We start from the raw sequence: 21,065 nt of genomic DNA, 5'->3' as shown, positions 1-21,065 counted from the left end.
AGACATCACAATATTTCCTTCAAAGCAAATATTGCCGTCACAATATTTCCTTCAAAGCAACTGGTGTTAATCTGGAAATCGTTGCTGGGTGGAAAAAAAGCTGCCATCAATACTTGTTGCATACTCACTAGAAAACATACTGAATGCTGATGAAATGGGTCTTTTTTTTTTGCACAGTCCTGGATAAAATAATGTGCCTTAGAGGGGGAAGTATGGGCTAGAAATAAAGTGGCAAAGGAGCATCTATCTACTTTTGTGTAAAAGCATGGTGGGCACTCATGAAATATCTCGTGTTATAGGCAAATCTATGAAACCAAGGTGTTTTTAAAAGTTTGGACTTATGCAAACTCAATGTACATTGGAAATCAAATAATTATTACTTAACAATGTAGTAAATCATTACTTAACAAGTTAAAAATGTCACATCCCACACACACACTAACTGAATAATGCTGAAATGGTGTTTTTTCCTCCCAACATCACATCTGATCACAACTAGATCAAGGAATAATTGCACAATGTATACTGGAAAAAACTTTAAAGTGAAATATCAACAAATGTTTCTTAAACACCTGATTTCAAAACTTGAAGGAAAAAAAGAAGTCCAAAACTTTGCAAGTATTGATGTACTACAAGCTATAAACTGAATTAGTGCAGCAGCAGCAGCAGCATGCCTTTCTACAATTAAAAACTGCTTCCAGAAAGAACAACAGCATGACTCAAATTAAAAAAATATGCTGATGTATTAGATTACCCAAACACATTAAAATAATTCTATGTGAGCAAAAACAATGAATATGGGGTAAAACTTGTGAGTGATCTATTATCTACAATGAAAATAAAATTGTCAAAATGAAAATCTAAACAAAGCAATTTATATTATTTTTTTTACTAAAAAAAAAAATTAACTTTATACTAAAAGTTAAATGTTTTTTAATAAATAACATCAAATAAAAGTTTATTTATTAAAAATTAATTATGCATTATTTATTAAAAATTAATTATGCATTATTTATTAAAAGTTAATTGAAACAAATGTATAATTATAAACAATAAAAAAGTGTTAAGTAACCAGTTGCAGTGAATTTCATTTTCCCAAATTACTGAAACTGACTACATGTGAACTGACCTCAGCAAAGCAGACATCTCCCTATAGCAGACACTTTCTTCTGCTCCAGTAGTGTCCACTATAGAGAGGTTTCATTGTATTTTTATTTTCTACCACTAGTCTCATCAGTTCGACTGACATCCATTTAAGTTTGGACCCCCTGAACAGTATTTCTCAGTTGGCATAAAAAGCTTGGTAGCCTTTAGAATTAATTCACTGAGTGCTACCCATTTAGAATTTTCATTTAGTAATATCATCAGCTGGTCCCACTGAAATGAATTTAAAAACTGTTTAACAATATATTATAATCACTGACACCTGTTGGTTCATTTATCTGAATATTGTTAATGCATGAAAAGTTACAGCTCATAATCAGATCAAGAGTATTGCTTTCTCTTGTTGTTGTCGTCAATATGCTGCTGAAGAAAACAGTCATCCAATAAATCTACAAAATTCTTTCTTTTGTGGATTTATTGGATGACTGTTGTGGACCAACCCACAAGTTCCAGTCAATATCTGGAAAGTTAAAATGCCAAATAAGATATTCTGATTTACTGGCTCACTCTATTTGTCTATAGAGTTGTTTGTTATACTCATCACAGTCATTTGGCCTATACCATATGTCTACCATCATTTTTGTTTTCTCAGTGCTTAAGTCACACCAAAATAGCTCAACATTTTCAGTGGCTATCCAATTCAACTGGGTGTGCAGCCTCAGATTTTAACTGCTTAATCAAGAGTATAATCCCTCCCCCATTCCTGTCTTGTGTATCCTTTCTGTACTCCTAAGCAAGAAGCACACTGATTATAATCACTATCCTACCCACACTGGGTGGAAAAGGCACAGGTTCAAATTCTGCCAATGATAAATAACTTCTATGGGCTTCCGTGGTTAGTCAGTCTCAGCTGTGGTGTGGGTAGCAATATTCTGCCCCCCCATCCTTTCTGTACTCCTGAGCAAGAAGCACACTGATTATAATCACTTTCCTACCCACATTGGGTGGAAAAGGCACAGGTTCAAATTCTGTCAATGATAAATAACTTCTATGGGCTTCCGTGGTTGAGTTAGTCAGTCTCAGCTGTGGTGTGAGTAGCAATATTCTGTCCCCACACACAGAAACAGATTTTTTTTTTTTTTTTTTTTTTTTTTTGTACAGAAAAATCAGGCAAATCAACCACAGAACACATGCAATTTATGGACATGTTACACATGGGCAGATGAGTTAGTTCTCAGGTGGCCCTAATATGACACTACTTTTTATCCTTTCTGTAATTTCAAGGAAAACTGGGTCCCTAATTTTTGACTACATGCCAAGGCCAGAAACAAAAGCTGACATTTTTCTGTGTACCACTACACTAAAAGCTACTAGGCTTTACATACCAACTAAAAAATATTGTTCAAGGTTTAGGCCTAAATGGATGTCAGATGAACTAATGAGACATGACAGAGAAGAAAAATGCATGGGATACATATAAATTAACATCTGACACAGAAGCCTATGACAGATACAAGTTGATCTGTAACCAAGTTACAAAGGAGGTTAGGCAGGCAAAGGCAGATTATGACAAATCTTTGGCAAGGGATGCAAAGAAAAACAGCAAACAGTTCTTTACTTATGTAAACTCCAAAATCAGATTAGTCCCCTTGATATCGATGGGTCAACTGTTGATGATCCTGCTCGTGTAGCTAACAAACTAAATGAATATTTTGCATCGACATTCACACATGAGGAGATATTCAGGGAGGGGAATGCCAGAGGTGTATTCAACTCTGGCAGTAAGCTAGACAATCTTGTAATAACTGAGAGTAAAGTGGAGGAGAAATTGTTGAAGATAAACACAAGAAAGGCACCTGGAGTGGATGGGATCTATCCAGTTATATTAAAGAAGGCAGCAAAGGAAGTAAGCAAACCCTTAGCCATAATTATGAGAGCTTCCTTGGACTCAGGGGAGGTACCCACAGACTGGAGATGTGCAAATGCAACCGCAATTCACAAAGGAGGATCAAAGGCTGACACAAGTAATTATAGACCTGTGAGTTTAACTTCTGTTCCAGGAAAATTAATGGACGCATTGCTAAAAGAAGCACTGCAGGATCATCTAGACAAGACTTCAGTTATAGCTCGGACACAGCATGGTTTTGTTAAGGGGAAGTCTTGCCTGACCAGTTTGATTGGATGCTATGATGCAGTCACAAAAGAACTGGATGCAGGGAATAACTTTGATATTATATACTTGGATCTTAGAAAGGCTTTTGATACTGTTGCACATGGAAGACTGCTGCACAAATTGGAGCAGTGTGGCATTGGAGGCAAATTGCTGCTATGGATAAAGGAGTGGTTGAGGGGGAGAAGACAGAGAGTGGTAATCAATGGACACTGCTCATCGTGGACTGATGTTATTAGTGGAGTCCCTCAGGGTTCAGTGTTGGGTCCATTATTGTTTTCTGTATTTATAAATGATATTGATGATGGTATATCAAGCTTAATGTCCAAGTTTGCAGACAATACAAAGGTTGGCAGGGTTGTCAAGGACACTATTGACACTATGCTGCTGCAACAGGATCTGGAAAGGTTGAGCAGATAGGCTGAGAGATGGCAAATGAAGTTTAACATTGACAAATGTAAAGTACTACATATGGGAAACAGCAACCCCAGAGCAACGTATCAACTCTGTGGTACTACACTGACAGTGGTATAGAATGAAAAGGACCTGGGGGTAATTGTGCAGGCAGATATGAAGTTCTCTGAGCAGTGCAGACGGGCTGCAAGAGTAGCTCATGGTGTCTTGTCAATGATATACAGGAATTTTTCTAGCAGGGATAAGGAAGTGATTATTCCTTTGTATAAGGCAATGGTCAGGCCACACCTTGAGTACTGTATACAGGTCTGGAGGCCTCATTTCAAGAAAGATGTAGAGCTGCTGGAACGAGTACAGAGAAGGGCAACAAGATTAGTGACTGGAACAAATGGGTACTCTTACGAAGAAAGGGTTAAGTTTTGCAAATTACAGTGTCTGGAGACTAGGCACCATCGAGGTGATCTGATAGAGGTGTATAAAGCCTTGAATAGTTTGAGCATGCTCAATGCTGATGGGATTTTTCCTCTTGCACAGAATAATCACCTGAGAGGGGATAAATTCAAATTGAAGAAAGACAGATGTAGGATAGACGTGCAGAAATTTTCCTTTAGCCAGCAGGTAGTTTGTTGGTGGAACAGACTTCAATCCCTTGTCGTGAAAGTTGATAGCCTAAATAAATTTTTGGCTCAGCTGGACAGGTATTTTGAATGAATGGAGGGGTGAAGTGGAAGTGGGTGTTTTTTTTTTTTTTTTTTTTTTTTTTGGCTGATGCTGCATAAGCTTGCTTTCTTGCATCTACTAATGCTAAAAGGGCAACACAATATGAATAACATAACATGACATTATACTACAACATATTTTAACTATGCACATGTGGCTTTTACCATGTACAATTTCTCCACATTTACACTACATGTTTGTCCAATGGGCCAGAACTACCTCCAAAATAAAAATAAAATGTCATTTCTGTACACATTATACTCTATTTATATTCACATCCCTTATGTCTAAATGGCATGTCTGCTATGACCTTACAATGTCTGCATTTTATGATCTATCCTAGACTTCAAATTCATCAAATTTCTTTATTGTACTCCTAACATTAGTGTACACACAAATATTACAATCACCTGCTTCTGCTCTTATAGGTCAGAACTTAGATGGCAACCTTGGCTCAACAACCTTGAAAATAAACTCATCTGTGAGAGTGTGTTAGGTTAATCAAACAAGGATGACTGGGGAGCACATACAGTACTGTACAAATGTGTTATTTGAATTTTTTTGTAACATACTACATAATATACAGATAAACTATATATTGCAATAATCATAATATGGATCGCTAAAATATTTTATTAAAAATTAAAGTCAACTTACTTAACATCATTAAGGGAACTACAAATCCTCATCAATTGAATCTGAAATGCAATTTTCAGTATTTGAAGATGAGTGATCTGCTATATTAATAATAAGTCTGTCAATTTCTTCATCAATTCAACTTCCATTTTCCCAATATTGGTGTTCAACAATAATTACATGATTGCAACATTTTTTTCATTTATTGGGAGCACTGTCTGAAAAATTTTCCAGCCAATTCTTAAACATCATCCAGAGTGAAACAATTATTTCCATTTAATTTTTCCCTATACAGTTCTATAGGATTTAAATCAGCATGATGGGAAGGAAGTCAAAATACAGTATGACCATGCATTTTCAAAATGTCATCGATTTTGTATTTGGGATGTATTGGAGAAGCCTTAACTAATTGAAAGTGCTCAGGTTTCCTTAAATCACACTGAATACAATACCATTTTCCTATAGCCAATGCTGTATATCTCTTTTTAAAGTAGCTGAATTTGACTTTTCGTTATATTGTACAGAATGGTAGCTGGCACTGTCCATTACTTGGGAGGTAGATTTGGCAGCAGTTTATTTTTGATCCATTTGCTGCAGTTTCCAAAGTTCGTATATTTGTATGTACCAGTCTTCTGCTTCAATTTAAAAATTAGTTAAGGCAAATGCCTCTATCTCTACCAGTATTAATAATAATCAATTGTGAGCCCTTCCCAATTGCTGTAAGCATACCATTTTTGCTGTCCGATTGCAAACAACTTAGTGTGTGTGTGTGTGTGTGTGTGTGTGTGTGTGTGTGTGTGTGTGTGTGTGTGTGTGTGTGTGTGTGTGTGTGTGTGTGTGTGTGTGTGTGGAATGCAAATATGTTTCATCAAGATATATTATTTGTTTTCCATCAGATCTAGCATTTCTTATCAGTACTGATACTGCAAGGATGTTATTTTCGATTTCTCAATTAATATTTTCCACTTATAACAGATCTTTGTTTTACGAAGAATTTCCTTCTTACAGTTGAAATTTATGTCCTCTTTTATTGCAGGCAAAAATTTATTTAAAGAAACATGAATGCTTTTAGCATATGAATTGTGGACTTCGCAATGAATAGTGCAATTTGTAAAATCATCTATTTCTATTCTTTTAACATGATTATTCTTTTTACCAGTTAGGAGTAGAAACTTTATTTTCCTTCAACATTTCACAGCTTGCTTACCTTCATTTAACACTAACTGTGGTTTCACAAACTCCTCTTGCTTTATTTGTAGCTTTGATATAATTCTTTATATTAAAATTTTATGTTCTTGAATATACATACTCAGCAATATTGTATACAATTTCCCGAGCCTGACCTCTTAGAAAGCTTTCCACACAAAATTTGGGTATTTTCAAGTTTTCACTTGAAAAAACATTTCCAGGAAGATGGCTAATTATACTTGATACAATTGACCCAACACCCCTAAAATTGGACAGTGAACTAGATGATATGCACAAGCAATTCTGCTCAGGTGGCCATCTTAGTTGCTGGACTACAGTAACCTAACACAGCACATAGTGTTAGGTTACTAACAGTTACCCTAAATTACTGTCACGTATTTGCTTTCCCCTTGAAGACTACAGCAGGCCTATTAATCCCCAATAATTTGCTTTCCAAGCTATTGCTACATGTTCCAATAGAAGCTGGGCAAGAATCACACTCTTACTGTTATTAGTGTACTCCCCAAGCTAGCAGTTTTTCGACCCACTTAACACCCTCTCAATAGCATCACACCTTCTATCTGCAAAAACAGTCTCTCCTGTTAAAAAGCACAGACCATCCTGAGAAAAATTCTATGCCGTGAGGCTTATACAGTCTCTCCAGGACCAAATTAATTGACAAGGTTCTCATGTTTGGGCAGAATTGCACACTTTCCTTTTTTTTTTTAAATTTAATATTGAGTTACATATTTCATATTTAACTCAAGATTAAATATTTAATATTAATTTAATATCTAGCAAACTACTCAAAAAATTAACCAAATTTAGCTCTCGGATTGGTTAAAAGTAATGTATTACTCAGTTTCTGAGTTGTTCAATTTATATTCCATTCCTTAAACTTAAATTCATTGTCTGGTCCTTTACATCAAGATCAGACTGAACTAACGATTCACTACACACATTTACTATTTATTTTTAGAAATTTTATATTTTTAGCTTGTCATTCATAAATAAACAACACTGGCTTAACTTTTGTCTATTTGTATTTACCCATATGCCATCTAAAAGAAAATAAAGTATACAATAAATTGTTTCGTAACTGATATGCAAGTTTTTTTTGTTTTTTTTTTTTTTAACTACAGTATAACTACACAATCTGGAAGAATTCCAAGGAAGGCGATTGCCTGATCTGAGACAGTCTGTAGTATTATTAATTTTGAGTATTTATTAATCAAATATCTATCTATTTAATTAAAAACTGAACTGTTAATATTAATCAATTATCCATTAATCAATTAATTAAAGAAGATGGGTTAAATAAGCCCAAAATTAAAGTAATAACACCCGGTATAATTTAATTTAACCATTTCCTATTCTGTCTTCTAAACTTCCAAAAATTATCTGTTAATTACTACAGAAATTAAAGACAGATTTTACTCTATGCAATTGAAGTAATTACATTTTCACTTTTCTCCACAAATTTTCCTCATTTAATTCTTCTACCTCTGTCTCTGAAACAACCATCCCAGAGAACGGAATAAGTGTTCTCTGAAAATCACAATCTACAGAACTTTCGACAATCCGTTTGCTCAGTGCTCCCAATACTGAAATCCAATAAGCTTACCTCAAAGTTCTCTGAAGAAAATTTGTGGATTAGAGTTCTGGGTCCTGAATTTAATGAATCAATGGTCTTACTGTTCATATGCAACTTCCAAATCAATTCTGTCTCCAACCTTCAACACACATTTTCCATGCATACACTGAATGCTGAAGAGATTTCCGAATCTATGCTTGCCACCACAGGACCACGGTATATAGTTGGGAAGCCAATTCTGGTACTGTTATATGATGGAGTAGAACTAGTGACATCTACAACTAGAGACATTTCAAGTACTACTCTCCAACCTGCAGAAACTATTCAAAAGACATTTTTCCTAACTCAATTATAGAGATAATGAACACAAAGCAAACTGACCGTGATCTCAAGTCTTTCACACCAAATACAAAAATGCTTTACTTTATAATCATAACTGCATAATTGCTTCTGTAGATTGATCTTCTAATCCTAGTATATTGTTTCCAGAGGTAAAGCTAGACAGCAGTCATTATTTAGAATTCATAGTTCAAATAGATCCCTAAATGGATCTTTAAATGCTTATATAAAAAATAAAATTTTTAAATAAAAATAAAAAATTTCCATTTGATTTATAAATCAAATGGAAATTTGTTTTTTAAGATTGCTATGGATGATCTGTTACAAGAAACACTATATATTTATTTTTATTTTAATAAAGAATTATAATTGCAGTATTTTTATTTATCATTTCTAAAAACGAAAAACTAACTTCTATATTACTTTTTTTTAGATATACAAGTATAATATAAAATAATATAATATTAAATACAAAATTAAAGAAATAAATATTAAATAAGTATGAAACATTTTGCATAATTACCTGTATGCATGGTTTTCGAAGGTTAACACACAACCCATCAGCATCCTTACTGTAATGCTCTACCAATTCTTGCAATGTACGAAAGGTTGTTCTTCTAGCAATAAAAAATCCACCTTCATCTAGCTGTCTGATACGGTAATGCTTAACTGTATCACCATCTCTCACTGTCAGAAAATGAAATTCATAAAAATTAACAATGTATCTATCTATCTATCTACATGCGCACAGTTAAATATAGGAAAAAGGAATAACTTTCCTATTGCTTTAATTTACCTATACAATGGGAGTGGGTTTTTTAAATCTCTATACATAGCATTGAAAGAAAGTCAATAAAATTCAGTTATTAATTATTTGGCAGAAAAAATATTACATCCTGAACAGGCATTTACATAAAAAGACATTCTCAATAAAAAAATTTTAAATTTTAATAAATATCAAACCAAATTCTTTACAAATAAAATTATATAACTCTCATAAAAGTTGATGTTCAAAACCTATCCAGATTTGATTCGTAAAAATTGCCTTGATGCCTGTTATAAAAATTAAAAATAAATTGGTCTGACAAACTGAGAAAAAAAGGCTGCTACAATTGATCTACTCACACAAAAATCAAATTTATAAATTATTATATTAAGATTCCTAAGGTCCATCATACAGTGATGACTTTAAGTAGGGAAGGATATTAAAATTCAAACTCCCTTTTTTTCAATTTCATAAATAAAATTTAGATTTTCAACTTAAAAATTCGTGAAAGCCATTTTATATAATATTACATTTAGGTTAATTAGGTTGTACCTAAATGTAAAAAAGTGCCTCTGGTGCATGGGATCTAACCAATTATATTATAGGAGAAAACAAAATCAGTAATAAGGTCTTTAGCCGTGATTATGAAAGAATCCTTGGATTCAAAGGCATCTCCATCGACTGGAGATGAGCAAATGTATTCCCAATTCACAATGGGGGGTTAAAGTGGATTAAGAGACCTGTTAGTTTGACTTCTGTTCCAAGGGAAAAAAAATTACATAATTGGTTAAAGAAGTAATGCAGGAATGCAGTTATATGGCAGTCACAGCATGGATTTTTTTTAGGGGCAATCTTATCTGACTAAGCTAATTTGATACTATCAGGCATAACAAAGGAACTGGAATGCAAAAAAAATAAATTTTCATTATTTTCTCAAGATTTTACTTATCATTTACTTAGATTTTAGAACAACTTTTGATTCTGTTCCACATGCAAGATTGCTGTACAAACTGGAAGAGGTTTTATCATTTATATACAAGAATTTTTACAGTAGGAATAAGGGGATGGCATTAAGAGCAAGTTATTGTTATATAAAAAGAGATGGTTGAGTGGGAGAAGACAGTTGTTATCAATGAGCACTGCTCTTCTTGGACTGTTATTAGTGGAATCTCCCAGGGTTCAATGTAGGACTCATTGTTGTTTTCTATAATTATTACTGATATTGATGAGGCATAATCAGGGTTAAGGTGTAATTTTGAAGATGATATGAAGATTCACAGAGCAATCAATAACATAATTGGCATATGCTATTGGAACAAGATTTAGAAAAATTAGGCAGATGGAGTAAGCGGTGACAATTGAAGTTTAACATTGACAAATGCAAGGTATTTTATATGGAGAGCATTAATCCCAGATTCCAGGGGCTTAAAGGGGAACCAGGCTTTGTGTGTTATCAGACACTCGGTCTAAAACACTGATGGATCCAATATCTTTCTGTTTTAGAAGATTTAGGAGAAGTCTGGTTGGCCTGCCTCCCTAAAATCCACTCGTGCACACCTTCTCATTGGTAAGCACTATTATGTCACTTAGGTGGGCAAGGAACATGTAGAATGGTTCTCTTCAAGATGCCTGGTAGCGTGAAGAGGAAAAGGCCAAACCCTCCAGCACATGGTAACACGATGAAACAAATAGCCCTCAGTCCCCAGTGGCTTTTACTCTCCCTCTTATGGCAGTGAGAGGATCAGAGTGGAAGCAGAGGGTGCTAAGAATCTCTGGGTACAACCAGACTGCCATTCATGAAAACTGAACTTGGCCTGTTACAAGATAAGATCGCTCATCAGTGAAAAGAGGTTATTAGAGCTGGAAAATGAATTAGAAAATGTGAATTGGAATATCATCAGCTTGGCTGAAACAAGAAAAAGAAATGAATCACTTATAGGTTTATCAAGTGAAAATCTGCCAAACATCAATGCAAACAGTGAAAAGAGTGAAGGCAGATGGTTGATCCAAAAAGACCAACTCTTTTTGTTCCAAAAAGATATAAAAAACAACATTTTGGAATTCAAAAGTACATCACTAAAGGTGTTAAGAATACTATTCAGGATTTCTAAGAGGTACAAAATAAAAGTTATAATGATAAAGAGTTTGAAGAAATGTAAACCGAAATTGAGAAACTTCTAGATGAAAAGAAAACTCACTACACCATCATTATGAGGGACTTCAATGCTAAGGTTGGAAAGAGACAAAACAGCACAGAAAGGGAAACTACAGGAAATTTTGGAATTGGTGAAAGAAATGAAAGCCTTGTGGATTTTGCAGAATCTCGAGAAATGTCAGTAATGAACACTTTTTTCAAGAAAAGGGTGAACACAAAGTAGACATGGAAAAGCCCAAATGGATTAAAAACTAATGAAATTGACTTCATACTCACTAAGAGAAGATATATTGTGAACAGCGTTGCAATCCTGAACAAGATAAATGTTGGAAGTGGTCACAGAATGGTAAGGTGCACTTGATATAGATGTAAGAAAGGAAAGGAAAAAACTGACTCAATGACATTCTTTGAGATAACAGAAGAGAAGAAAAAGCAATATGTAAAAGGTAAAAAAGGTAAAGTGCATCCATTATCAACCCACTGCAGGATGGAAGCCTCCTCAAAAATTCATGCTGAGAGAAATGGACCATAATCTGCCACGCTGGTCCAGTGCGGGTTGGCAGATCAACCGTATTCAGCAGTCAGGGGGCTTGAACCCCAGTCTAATCAAAGAGCGTGTGCTACTGCACTCCTGCTCCTGACCACTCGGCTACGGAAGCGATACTGAAACTTAAGAAGTTTGAGTTACTACAGACCTTTCAGGACCAAGATATTGATGAGGAATACAACTTTCTGAAAGTGATAAAGCCTGAGAAAGATATAGGCGAAAAAGAAATTCAAAGAAGGAAAAAATTAGTCAAGAAACACTTATGATGAACAGGTGACAAATGAAGAGCAAGATACACACTGACAAGGAGAAAATTGAGTATACTGAGTTATGCAAAGCCATTAGAAAGAGACTCAGAGAGGACATAAGATTTAACACAAGAAAAGTAGAACAAGCATTAAGGGAAAACAAAGGACTTAAATCAGCAGCCATGAGCAGTAATACAGAAATACAAATGATACTGAAACTGAAGAATAGTGATGGTATAAATAGCAGAGAAAGCATAATTCAAATAGTAGAAGACTACTATAGAGAATTATACAAGGAGCGAGGGAATGATGCCAGCAGTGGGGAAGATGGATCACATACAACATACCCGATATTCTTCCTGATGAGGTAGAACATGCACTGAAGAAAATGAAAAATTTGAAATCTCTGGGTGAAGATGAAGTTACTGTAGAGTTGTTAAAATTGGGAGGAAGAGATACGACACAGAAACTGGCAAGACTTTACAAAATACATTAGGAAAGGTATACCCATAAGGAGTGGAATAATGCAATCATAATTTTGCTACATAAGAAAGGAGACAAATCAGAATTTGGAAATTATAGACCAATTATCTTGTTGTCCCACATCTGCAAGTTGTTCACAAGGGTCATTACTAACAGATCAGAAAGAAAACTTGATGAGAATCATCCAAAAGAGCAAGCTGGCTTTAGGAAAGGATTCTCAGCTATGGACAGAGGTGTATTGCTAAAAAAAAAAGTACCGGAACACTTGCCATAAAAAAATAGCACCAGAACGCTCATTCTCCAGAAGACTATAATGATAACGCCACATCGACTGTACACTAACTGAATCAGACTTCAGCCTCACGGTTCACAGAACAACTAGTTCTAGTGTTCAGCTCATGGCAAATCAAAATGCAGCATTCGTACGCATCACAGTATATCTCATTCTTTGGATCTCTTTATCTAACACATTGTACTTCAGTAAGAAACATTCAAGTTTTGTTGCGAAATTTATATTTTTGTTTTTAAATAAATTTTTAAAGAAATTATTAATTTTAAAGATTACTATTAATATATATTTTTAGTAGCAATGGATAAAATAGATATTTCTCCCTCCCCTTTGAGTATGCCATTGTTTCATAATATTAGTGTATAAATTTAATGATTTTCTATTATGACATTTAGAAAAAAAAATGTACCGGAACATCGTTCTGGCCGAATACACCACTGGCTATGGATCACCTTCATGTAATATCATAGCTAATGGAGAAAGCAAATGAATATAAAACACCATTATGCCTGGTATTTGTAGATTATGAAAAGGCATTTGACTCCATACAGCATAAGGCAATGTTTCAGGCACTAGAAAGACAAAGCATAGACACCCCATAAATTTACGATTTGGAAGAAAATATATGAGAATGCTATCTCCTTTATTAGACTAGACAAAGAAAAGTAGCAAATTTAAAACTGAGAAAGGAGTTTGACAAGGAGACAATTTCTCCGAAGTTGTTTCCTGCTGCTCTTGGGGATTGGATTGGATTTTGATTTTACTGGCGCATTAGCAGCAGTAGCTATTATGCACCAAGACAAAGGCAAAAATAGATTCTGGCAACTTGAAAAGAGGTTACTTGGTCAAAAGATTAGGAATAAGTTTTTTTGTTTTTTTTTTATGAAAACCCCAAATGCGAGAGGTATTAGAACCTATAGTACTTAGTACGCAAAGCCATTAGAAAGAGACTCAGAGAGGACATAAGATTTAACACAAGAAAAATAGAACAAGCATTAAGGGAAAACAAAGGACTTAAATCAGCAGCCATGAGCAGTAATACAGAAATACAAATGATACTGAAACTGAAGAGGAGGTTGAGAAGACGAAAGAAGATATTTGCTGACATTAGACTTAAATTTTTGTAGACTGCAATTTTCAGGAAATTGCATATGTAGGAAGGTTGTTCCAGAAAACGGCAGTTGAATGAATAAACAAGAAAGATGAAAAGTTGGTTCTGTGAGTTTGAAGTTGGACAGTAAATTGATGTTGGCTGGTGGTGGCATGTGTCGGACTGTTTTGAAAGAGAGAGCTGGATATTTCTCTTTTCAAAAACCACGTGATTTTCTTTGTTGTAAAGCCAATTCAGAAGAACAGTGCCCATGGAAATATCTGTATAAAAGGCAAGCAGCAGAAACAGTATGTCTATGAGACAGCGAAGTGCAGAGACTCTGTTAGAGAGGTCATAAATTAACCTAACTGCCCTCTTTTCAATGGAATCTAGAAGGTTTTGGAGGTACCAACCCAAATGTGAGAACAATATTCCATGTCAGGGCGGATTTGCAATTTGTACAGAGTGAACAGCTGCCTGGAAGAAAAGTAACACCAAAAGCGCAAGAGAAGCCGTTTTTTTTTTTTACACATTACAATATTTGTAATGTGCTTATGCCTCTATCAAATTGGATGGTTCTATTACCACTTCAGCCAATAATAACGCTGACCTGCTAACACCCTACTTTTCTTCTAACTCATACATTGATGATTTTGCTAAACCACCTCCTACTATTCTCAGTACACCTTCTCAGTACACTCCATTCAATGCCTCCTGTAGGCTTCCATCAAAAAGATGTCAGAAGAATTTTGAACAGTATTGATGTCAAGAAAGCATCAGATCCTGATATTATTTCTTCACTTGTTCTCAAAACGTGTGCTCTTGAACTTACTCCTGTTTTGTGTCACTTTTTCTTTTACTTTAACATTCTACAGGTGTCTTCTCTTACACTTGGAAATTTGCTGATATCAAAATCCCTTCCCATCCAATTACTGTCCCAGTGCACTTCTTTATTTTCTAAAGTAATGAGGAAATCCATTAAAGGCAAACTCCTAAACTGTGTGGAAACTTTCCATCAGATCAGTGATTGCCAATACAGTTTCCATTAATGGATTAAATTAATGGAATCCGTATTGCTGGTATGTCTTTGGTGACATACCAGCTTATGTTACCCATCTATGGACAAATTCAGTGGAAAAGTTTGGCTAAACTCAAGCACTTTCTGTTGCCATTTCAAAGACTTTTGATCATGTTTGGCATAAAGATCTTAAAAAGCCTCCATCTTATGGTTTGCCAACTTTTTTTTTTTAATAATTGGGTATCCAGTTTTCTCTCTTAAGTGCTCACTGCAGGTTATGGTAAATGGCTCTCTTGTCTTCTAAATTCTTCACTAATGCAGGCATTCCCCAAGGTTCAGTTCTTTCTCCCACTCTTTTCCTCATATATTAATGACCGTCATTCTTTGACCAGAAATCCTATCCATAGTTTTTGGGGATTTCAGAGACATGGTATCACACAGATATAAGGAATGCAGAACTGGAATTTGGAGAGTACAATGTCTAGAGAAAGGAGAGACAGGATAGGAAGGGAGGAGGGGTTATGCTATTAGTTAAGAAACACATAAAATCCAAGGAAGTGAAGCCAGTCGACATTGCTAGACAGTGCAGTGTCAAGTCAGTTTGGTGTGACATAAGCATTAGGAGATCAAAATTGAGAGTAGGAGTGTGCTATAGGCCTAATGACTCTGATGAGTATAATAAGAAACTGTGGGAAACAGAGTGGCCCAGTAAATCAGAGGGTCTTATAATGGGGGATTTTAATTTCCCAGATATTGACTGGAATTTGGGGACTGGTCACTCACACACTAGCAAGGCTTTTGTGGATTTATTGGATGATTGTTTTCTACATCAGCATGTTCGGGAGGCAACTAGAGGGAGTCTAATACTCTTGATTTGATTATCAGTAGTGATTCTTCATGCATTAAGAATCTGCAGGTAAATGAACCACTAGGTGGCAGTGATCACAGTGTGCTGAAGTGGGATTTACTCAAAGAGATAACTACCATTAGGGGTAAAGGGAAGGGTTATTGTTTTCGTAAAGGCAACTACGATGGACTGAGACAGTATTTAAATTCTATACAGTGGGACTAACTGATGATGTTACCAACAGCAAATTCAAAATGGGAAGCATTCAAAGAACTTATCTTGGAAGCTACTAGGCTTTACATACCAACTAAGAAATATTGTTCAAGGTTTAGGCCTAAGTGGATGTCAGATGAAATAATGAGACATATGGCAGAGAAGAAAAATGCATGGGATACATACAAATTAACACGTGACACAGAAGCCTATGATAGATACAAGTTGATCTGTAACCAAGTTACAAAGGAGGTTAGGCAAGCAAAGGCAGATTACGAGAAATCTTTGATTTCATAGGTAGTGTCAACTTCTTTTTGATGTGAAACATCCTTGGGGGACCTACAAAAATTTCAACCGAGTAAATGTGATCAGTGACGAAAAATGCATCATAGAAGTAATTACATCATCTTTGGCTTCCACCAGAGGTGCTTCCCATGGTCCCACCACTAGTCTGTGCCGAGCACTCACTAGTAGTGTGATCAGAGCAAGTGATGTATTTTTTGACCGGTAACAATATCTCAAGTTCTAGTGAACCGATTTACAAAATTCAAACACCATTCATTTGAATGTCATTGAACTGCATTACAAAAACACAATAAAAAAACTGATCAAGCTGGAAATCGGCACTGATTGAGGTACATGATCTTGTAGAAAGATTTATATAAAATACAAATGATCATATACGGCGATTTCAACATTAATTTCAGATTGGAAGAAACTAACTGTTCATTACTTTCCTGCAAGAACCGTTCAATCTAAACACTAATCCCTCAATTTCAACTACAATATCAGGCACCTCAATCAATGCTGTTTTCCAGATACATTTAGATATGTCACAATCGCAAGTATAAATCTCTTGCTTTAGTTATCAATCCATTGTAGGTGCTCCCAAGGATGTTTCACATAAAACCATCTACTATACATGCTCGGCACACGTGCTTGCTTTTTTTTTTTTTTTTTTAAATGGACTAAAAAAAATCAAGTCTGTAAAGAAGGTGAAAAATTATCAGAAAACTCTTATCATTCTAGACTGGATTCAGGAGAGCACTAGATTTACACTATATTTAGTGGTTTCGGACTATCTGAAAATTAATAATATTACACCTTATTTTAAATAATAATGTACAGTACCTATAAAGTTCTGTAATTTTAAGGTAAGGTAAGGTAAGGTCTCCTTCATTTTCTTTATTATATACTGTATTTACATTTTATTGCATGATTTATTATATGGTAAAACATATTTTAATAATTTTAATTAATTAAAAACAAAGCAAATTTATTATACAATTATTTAGGCATAGGTGGACTGAAAATAATTTAATATACAGTAATACCCCGAAGTTACGCGATAGGTGGGTCCGACGAAAATCGCGTAAGTCGGGGTACAACTTTGCATATAAATACATATAAATTTTGCTTAATTGGGACCAAGGACTAACAAAAACACTAGTTTAGAAGAAAAATATTAATAAAATTGCAGTTCTTTATACATATTAATACAAAATATGTATTAAAAAAACAAATGACTTACGTTAAAAAGTTATTTCGATGTCGATGGCTTCATAAAATCTAACAAATTCGTCTGACGACACAGCACGTTCCTTTTTTTCACGCAGAATTTCTTCGTAGCAAGCTAATAATTTTTTTCATTCCTTGCTTTGTAGCTATAACGCGTTCTTCGTTGGAGTCTATGTTTTCTAAAATTTTTAAGCCCTTTACAATTGAGATCTTTTCAATTTTCAACCTGTCAAGTTTGCAATTGTCATGTGCTTTTCGCCGTTGCTTCATTTAGACCTGTAGCACGTGCAATATCACATGGTCTTTCATTTCGCTCAAAGCGTTTCACAATTTCATATTTTTTCTCTATCGACAGAGGCGGACTGGCCATAAGCCTTACCGGGGAAACCCCGGTGGGCCAGTGTGATTTTGGCCATAAACAATAGTGTGAGGCCACTATAAATTTTCCCGGGTAAGAATTTTTGATCCAGTCCGCCTCTGTTTATCGATAATTGCTTTTCTTTTTCTCTCTGAATCTGCAGTGTCTTCACCAGGACGCTTCCTTTTCACACCTTTTAATTTTACTAATTTTTAGGGAATAAAGCACAATTACAAAACGAGGAGCACGCTTGATACGCATAAACAAAGCTGAGCGCATGTAGCAACCGAATAAACAACACCATAAAGGCAGAGATACACTATTAACACCTCACATTTCTAAGGGTTACTACCATAAAACAAAAATCCAGTTGCGTTTCTGCTAGTGAAATCTGTTATAAACTGGTAGTAAACTCGATCTAATTGCATTTGCGATTATACCGATAGCTGGAATTGTGTTGGTTTTTACGTTATTATGGTGAAATGTGTTTCCCCTTCACTGATATAAAAAACATAAAAGCAGCAAAGTTGAATTTTGTTCATCTTTCGCTCTCAATCTCCGCCGTCGCACCGGATATCGATAACATATGAAAAACGACCTTGAAGATAGTGGGCGGCAGCGTTGCCAAACGAAAAAATCAAGAACCGCGTAACTCCGAGTTCGCGTAAGTCGGGGTATTACTGTATATTGAACATTTTGCAAAAGCACAAGTTACAAAACATTAAAAATTAAGTCGGCCAGGGGCTACAAATATTTTCATTATAATGTTGTTTGTTTGTTATTTGGATTTTAGGAGCATTAGCAACTAAGGCCATATTGCTCTGGGGATATGCGGTGGTCATTCCCTGACCTTTCAGCATTCTCCATATTTGGTGGGCATGGGCTCGAACCCTAGTCTAATCGAGAAGTGTGCTACGCACTCATTATATCACAAATTTAAATAAATACACCAACCGTTTTGATTAAAATAGTTTAATACTGTAAAAATATAAAATATAAATATAATAAAATGTACCAAGTGATACAGTGGATACTGTAAAATAATATTTACAAAACTCATTTACTATAAAATAATATTTACAAAACTGATTTACTATAAAATAAAATAAAATTTATTACGAAAATGTTAAAATACAATAAAATACGAAAATTAAAACCGATAAAACAATGATTGTAGCTTTCGGGGACATCCGCCATGCTACTTGGGCAACACATCCTTTAGTATCAGGTTCACGGCACCCGTGGCTGACCAGGCACATGTTCAGTATTACTTTCACATGTGCCAGAACCGGAAGTGGCTCGAGAATGTGAAAACGTAAAGCGCTCATCTCTTGCAAGGACTACAGCTTCCAAGATGGGGTGGAGCCAAACACCCCTATACCTATTCATACTACTGTTTTTGGACGAGCCAATCCACAAACTCTCAAACCACTTACGGTCCCAGAACCTGTGCGCCCAGTCAAGGACGACAGCATTCTCGGGGGAGACTTGGTGCTGTTTTTCCCAATAATGCTCAGCAATCGCGGACTTATTGAACTCTACAGTCTCATGTGTTCCTCCAGACGGTCTTTTAACTGCCGTCCTGTCTGCCCCACATGACACTCCCCACAATTCGGTCATCTGATCTCATATATAAACCCACTACTAGAGTCCCTAGCAATGGAGTCTTTGACCTGTGACACTACCGTGTGCAACCTCCGGCCCGGAAGTTTCGCACAGCGTGCCTGAAAGTCACGAAGCATCCTTGTAATAGGATCTGATAAGCCCGGATAGTAGGGAATATAAACTGTGGTGACTGGAACGAACGGTGTTGTTTCATGAGTAGATTGCACATCTCTACTGTATTTATCAATGACCCGCTGGGGGGTAACCGCATTTTATAAGGTCCGTCCTGACTTGCTCAGTCTCTCTCTCTCTCTCTCTCTCTCTCTCTCTCTCTCTCTCTCTCTCTCTCCCCCCTCAGAGGTACTACAATGTGTCCTAACCCTCCAAAAAGCGCCCTGGCAACGCTATTTTTATGCTGCGCAGTCTGCACTGACCTGTGGATACTGTAAAATATCCAATGACCTGTAATGGGTGTACTGGCTCCTACACATTGGTTTCCTAAAGATTGTAGTTCTAAGCCTGGAGCCTTCTCTGTACACCATTACATCCAGGAATGGGAGGGTACCATTCACTTCTACCTCTGTAGAAGTGAATGGTAGTGAGGTAAACTGTATGAAAGGAGAAAAACTAACAACATCCTCCTCTCTCCCCTTCTGTACCATAGTGAACATGTCATCCACATATCTTTTCCACCTACGCATAGGGAACTCCGAGTTTGCAAAAATCCTATTCTCTAATTCTTCCATTGCTAGGTTTGCAACAATCGCACTAATCGGAAAACCCATAGCTGTGCCATGAACCTGCTTGTACATTACTCCTTGAAATACTAAGGTGGTACTACAGAGGCATAACTCTACGCCACAACATATATCCTCCAAACTTAATTGAGATCTGGCACTTAAGGTATCAATCTTTCTGCAGGGCTAACTTTACACATTCCACCCCATGTACTATGGGGATACAAGTAAATAATGATATTACATATAACAACATCATTACCTCATTCTCTTCTACATTTTGGTTCTTTACAAAGCTCACAAATTCGACACTATCTTTAATAACAAACAGATCGTCCCACTATAGGGGAAATCAGCTGTGCAGAAATTTTGACAAAGTACCACTATCCTGTAACAGATCTAAAACTTTTTTGTGATAATCATCCCTACTTAATACCACTGCCGATCTACCCTTATCTGCCAGTAAAACAACGATACTATCATCCTGCTTGAGTTCCTTTAACGCTCTCTTCTGGTTACGGGTGAGATTAGAATTGACCTTCTTTGCCTGACACAAAATGGCAGAGGCTTTAACCCGGATTCGGTTAGCAATAGGCTCCAGTAATTTATTAATTGCCCTCTCAATACCCATAGTTGTCTCAGTAATCGGAAGTTTAGAGGGTAACAGGGCAAACTTAGGTCCTAAAGCCAATACCTCTTCTTGTTCTTTAGTTAGTAGTTTATCACTTAAATTCTGAATAAAATTAGAATTATTATCCCTATGCATAAATACCCGTTCCTCCAGTAGCACATTAAACTTACTAATATGTCTCTGCTTATAGAAATGTGCAATCCTACTAATCTTATCTTGAAATAACCTCCTAACACATGCTAAATGTATTAGGAGGTTGACCGGGCGCACAGGTTCTGGGACCGTATGTGGTTGGAGAGTTTGTGGATTGGCTCATCCGAAAACAGTAGTATATAGGGATAGGGGTGTTTGGCTTCACCCCATCTTGGAAGCTGTAGTCCTTGCAAGAGATGAGC

At 35.8% G+C, this 21,065-nt stretch overlaps 1 protein-coding gene across 3 annotated transcripts in view; it reads right to left on the bottom strand.

Moving 5' to 3' along the window:
* The window catches only part of LOC150085589 (tyrosine-protein kinase Src42A-like), a 140,276-nt gene that overhangs the window by 81,212 nt on the left and 37,999 nt on the right, over positions 1 to 21,065 (bottom strand). For 2 of the 3 annotated variants that reach the window (XM_090374127.1, XM_090374126.1), the window contains exon 3: positions 8,689 to 8,852. In XM_090374127.1, the coding sequence (XP_090230253.1) occupies positions 8,689 to 8,852 (164 nt within the window). Of the gene's footprint in view, positions 1 to 7,253; positions 7,257 to 8,688; positions 8,853 to 21,065 lie in introns of all 3 variants that reach the window. The other variant, XM_090374128.1, reaches the window with a different exon arrangement.

The sequence above is a fragment of the Mastigoproctus giganteus genome, chromosome 5, assembly GCF_048544385.1.
Source record: "Mastigoproctus giganteus isolate SK-2022 chromosome 5, ASM4854438v1, whole genome shotgun sequence".
Lineage (NCBI taxonomy): Eukaryota > Metazoa > Arthropoda > Arachnida > Uropygi > Thelyphonidae > Mastigoproctus > Mastigoproctus giganteus.
Note: the sequence above shows the minus strand (reverse complement) of the source record. Positions and strands in the feature narration are given on the sequence as shown.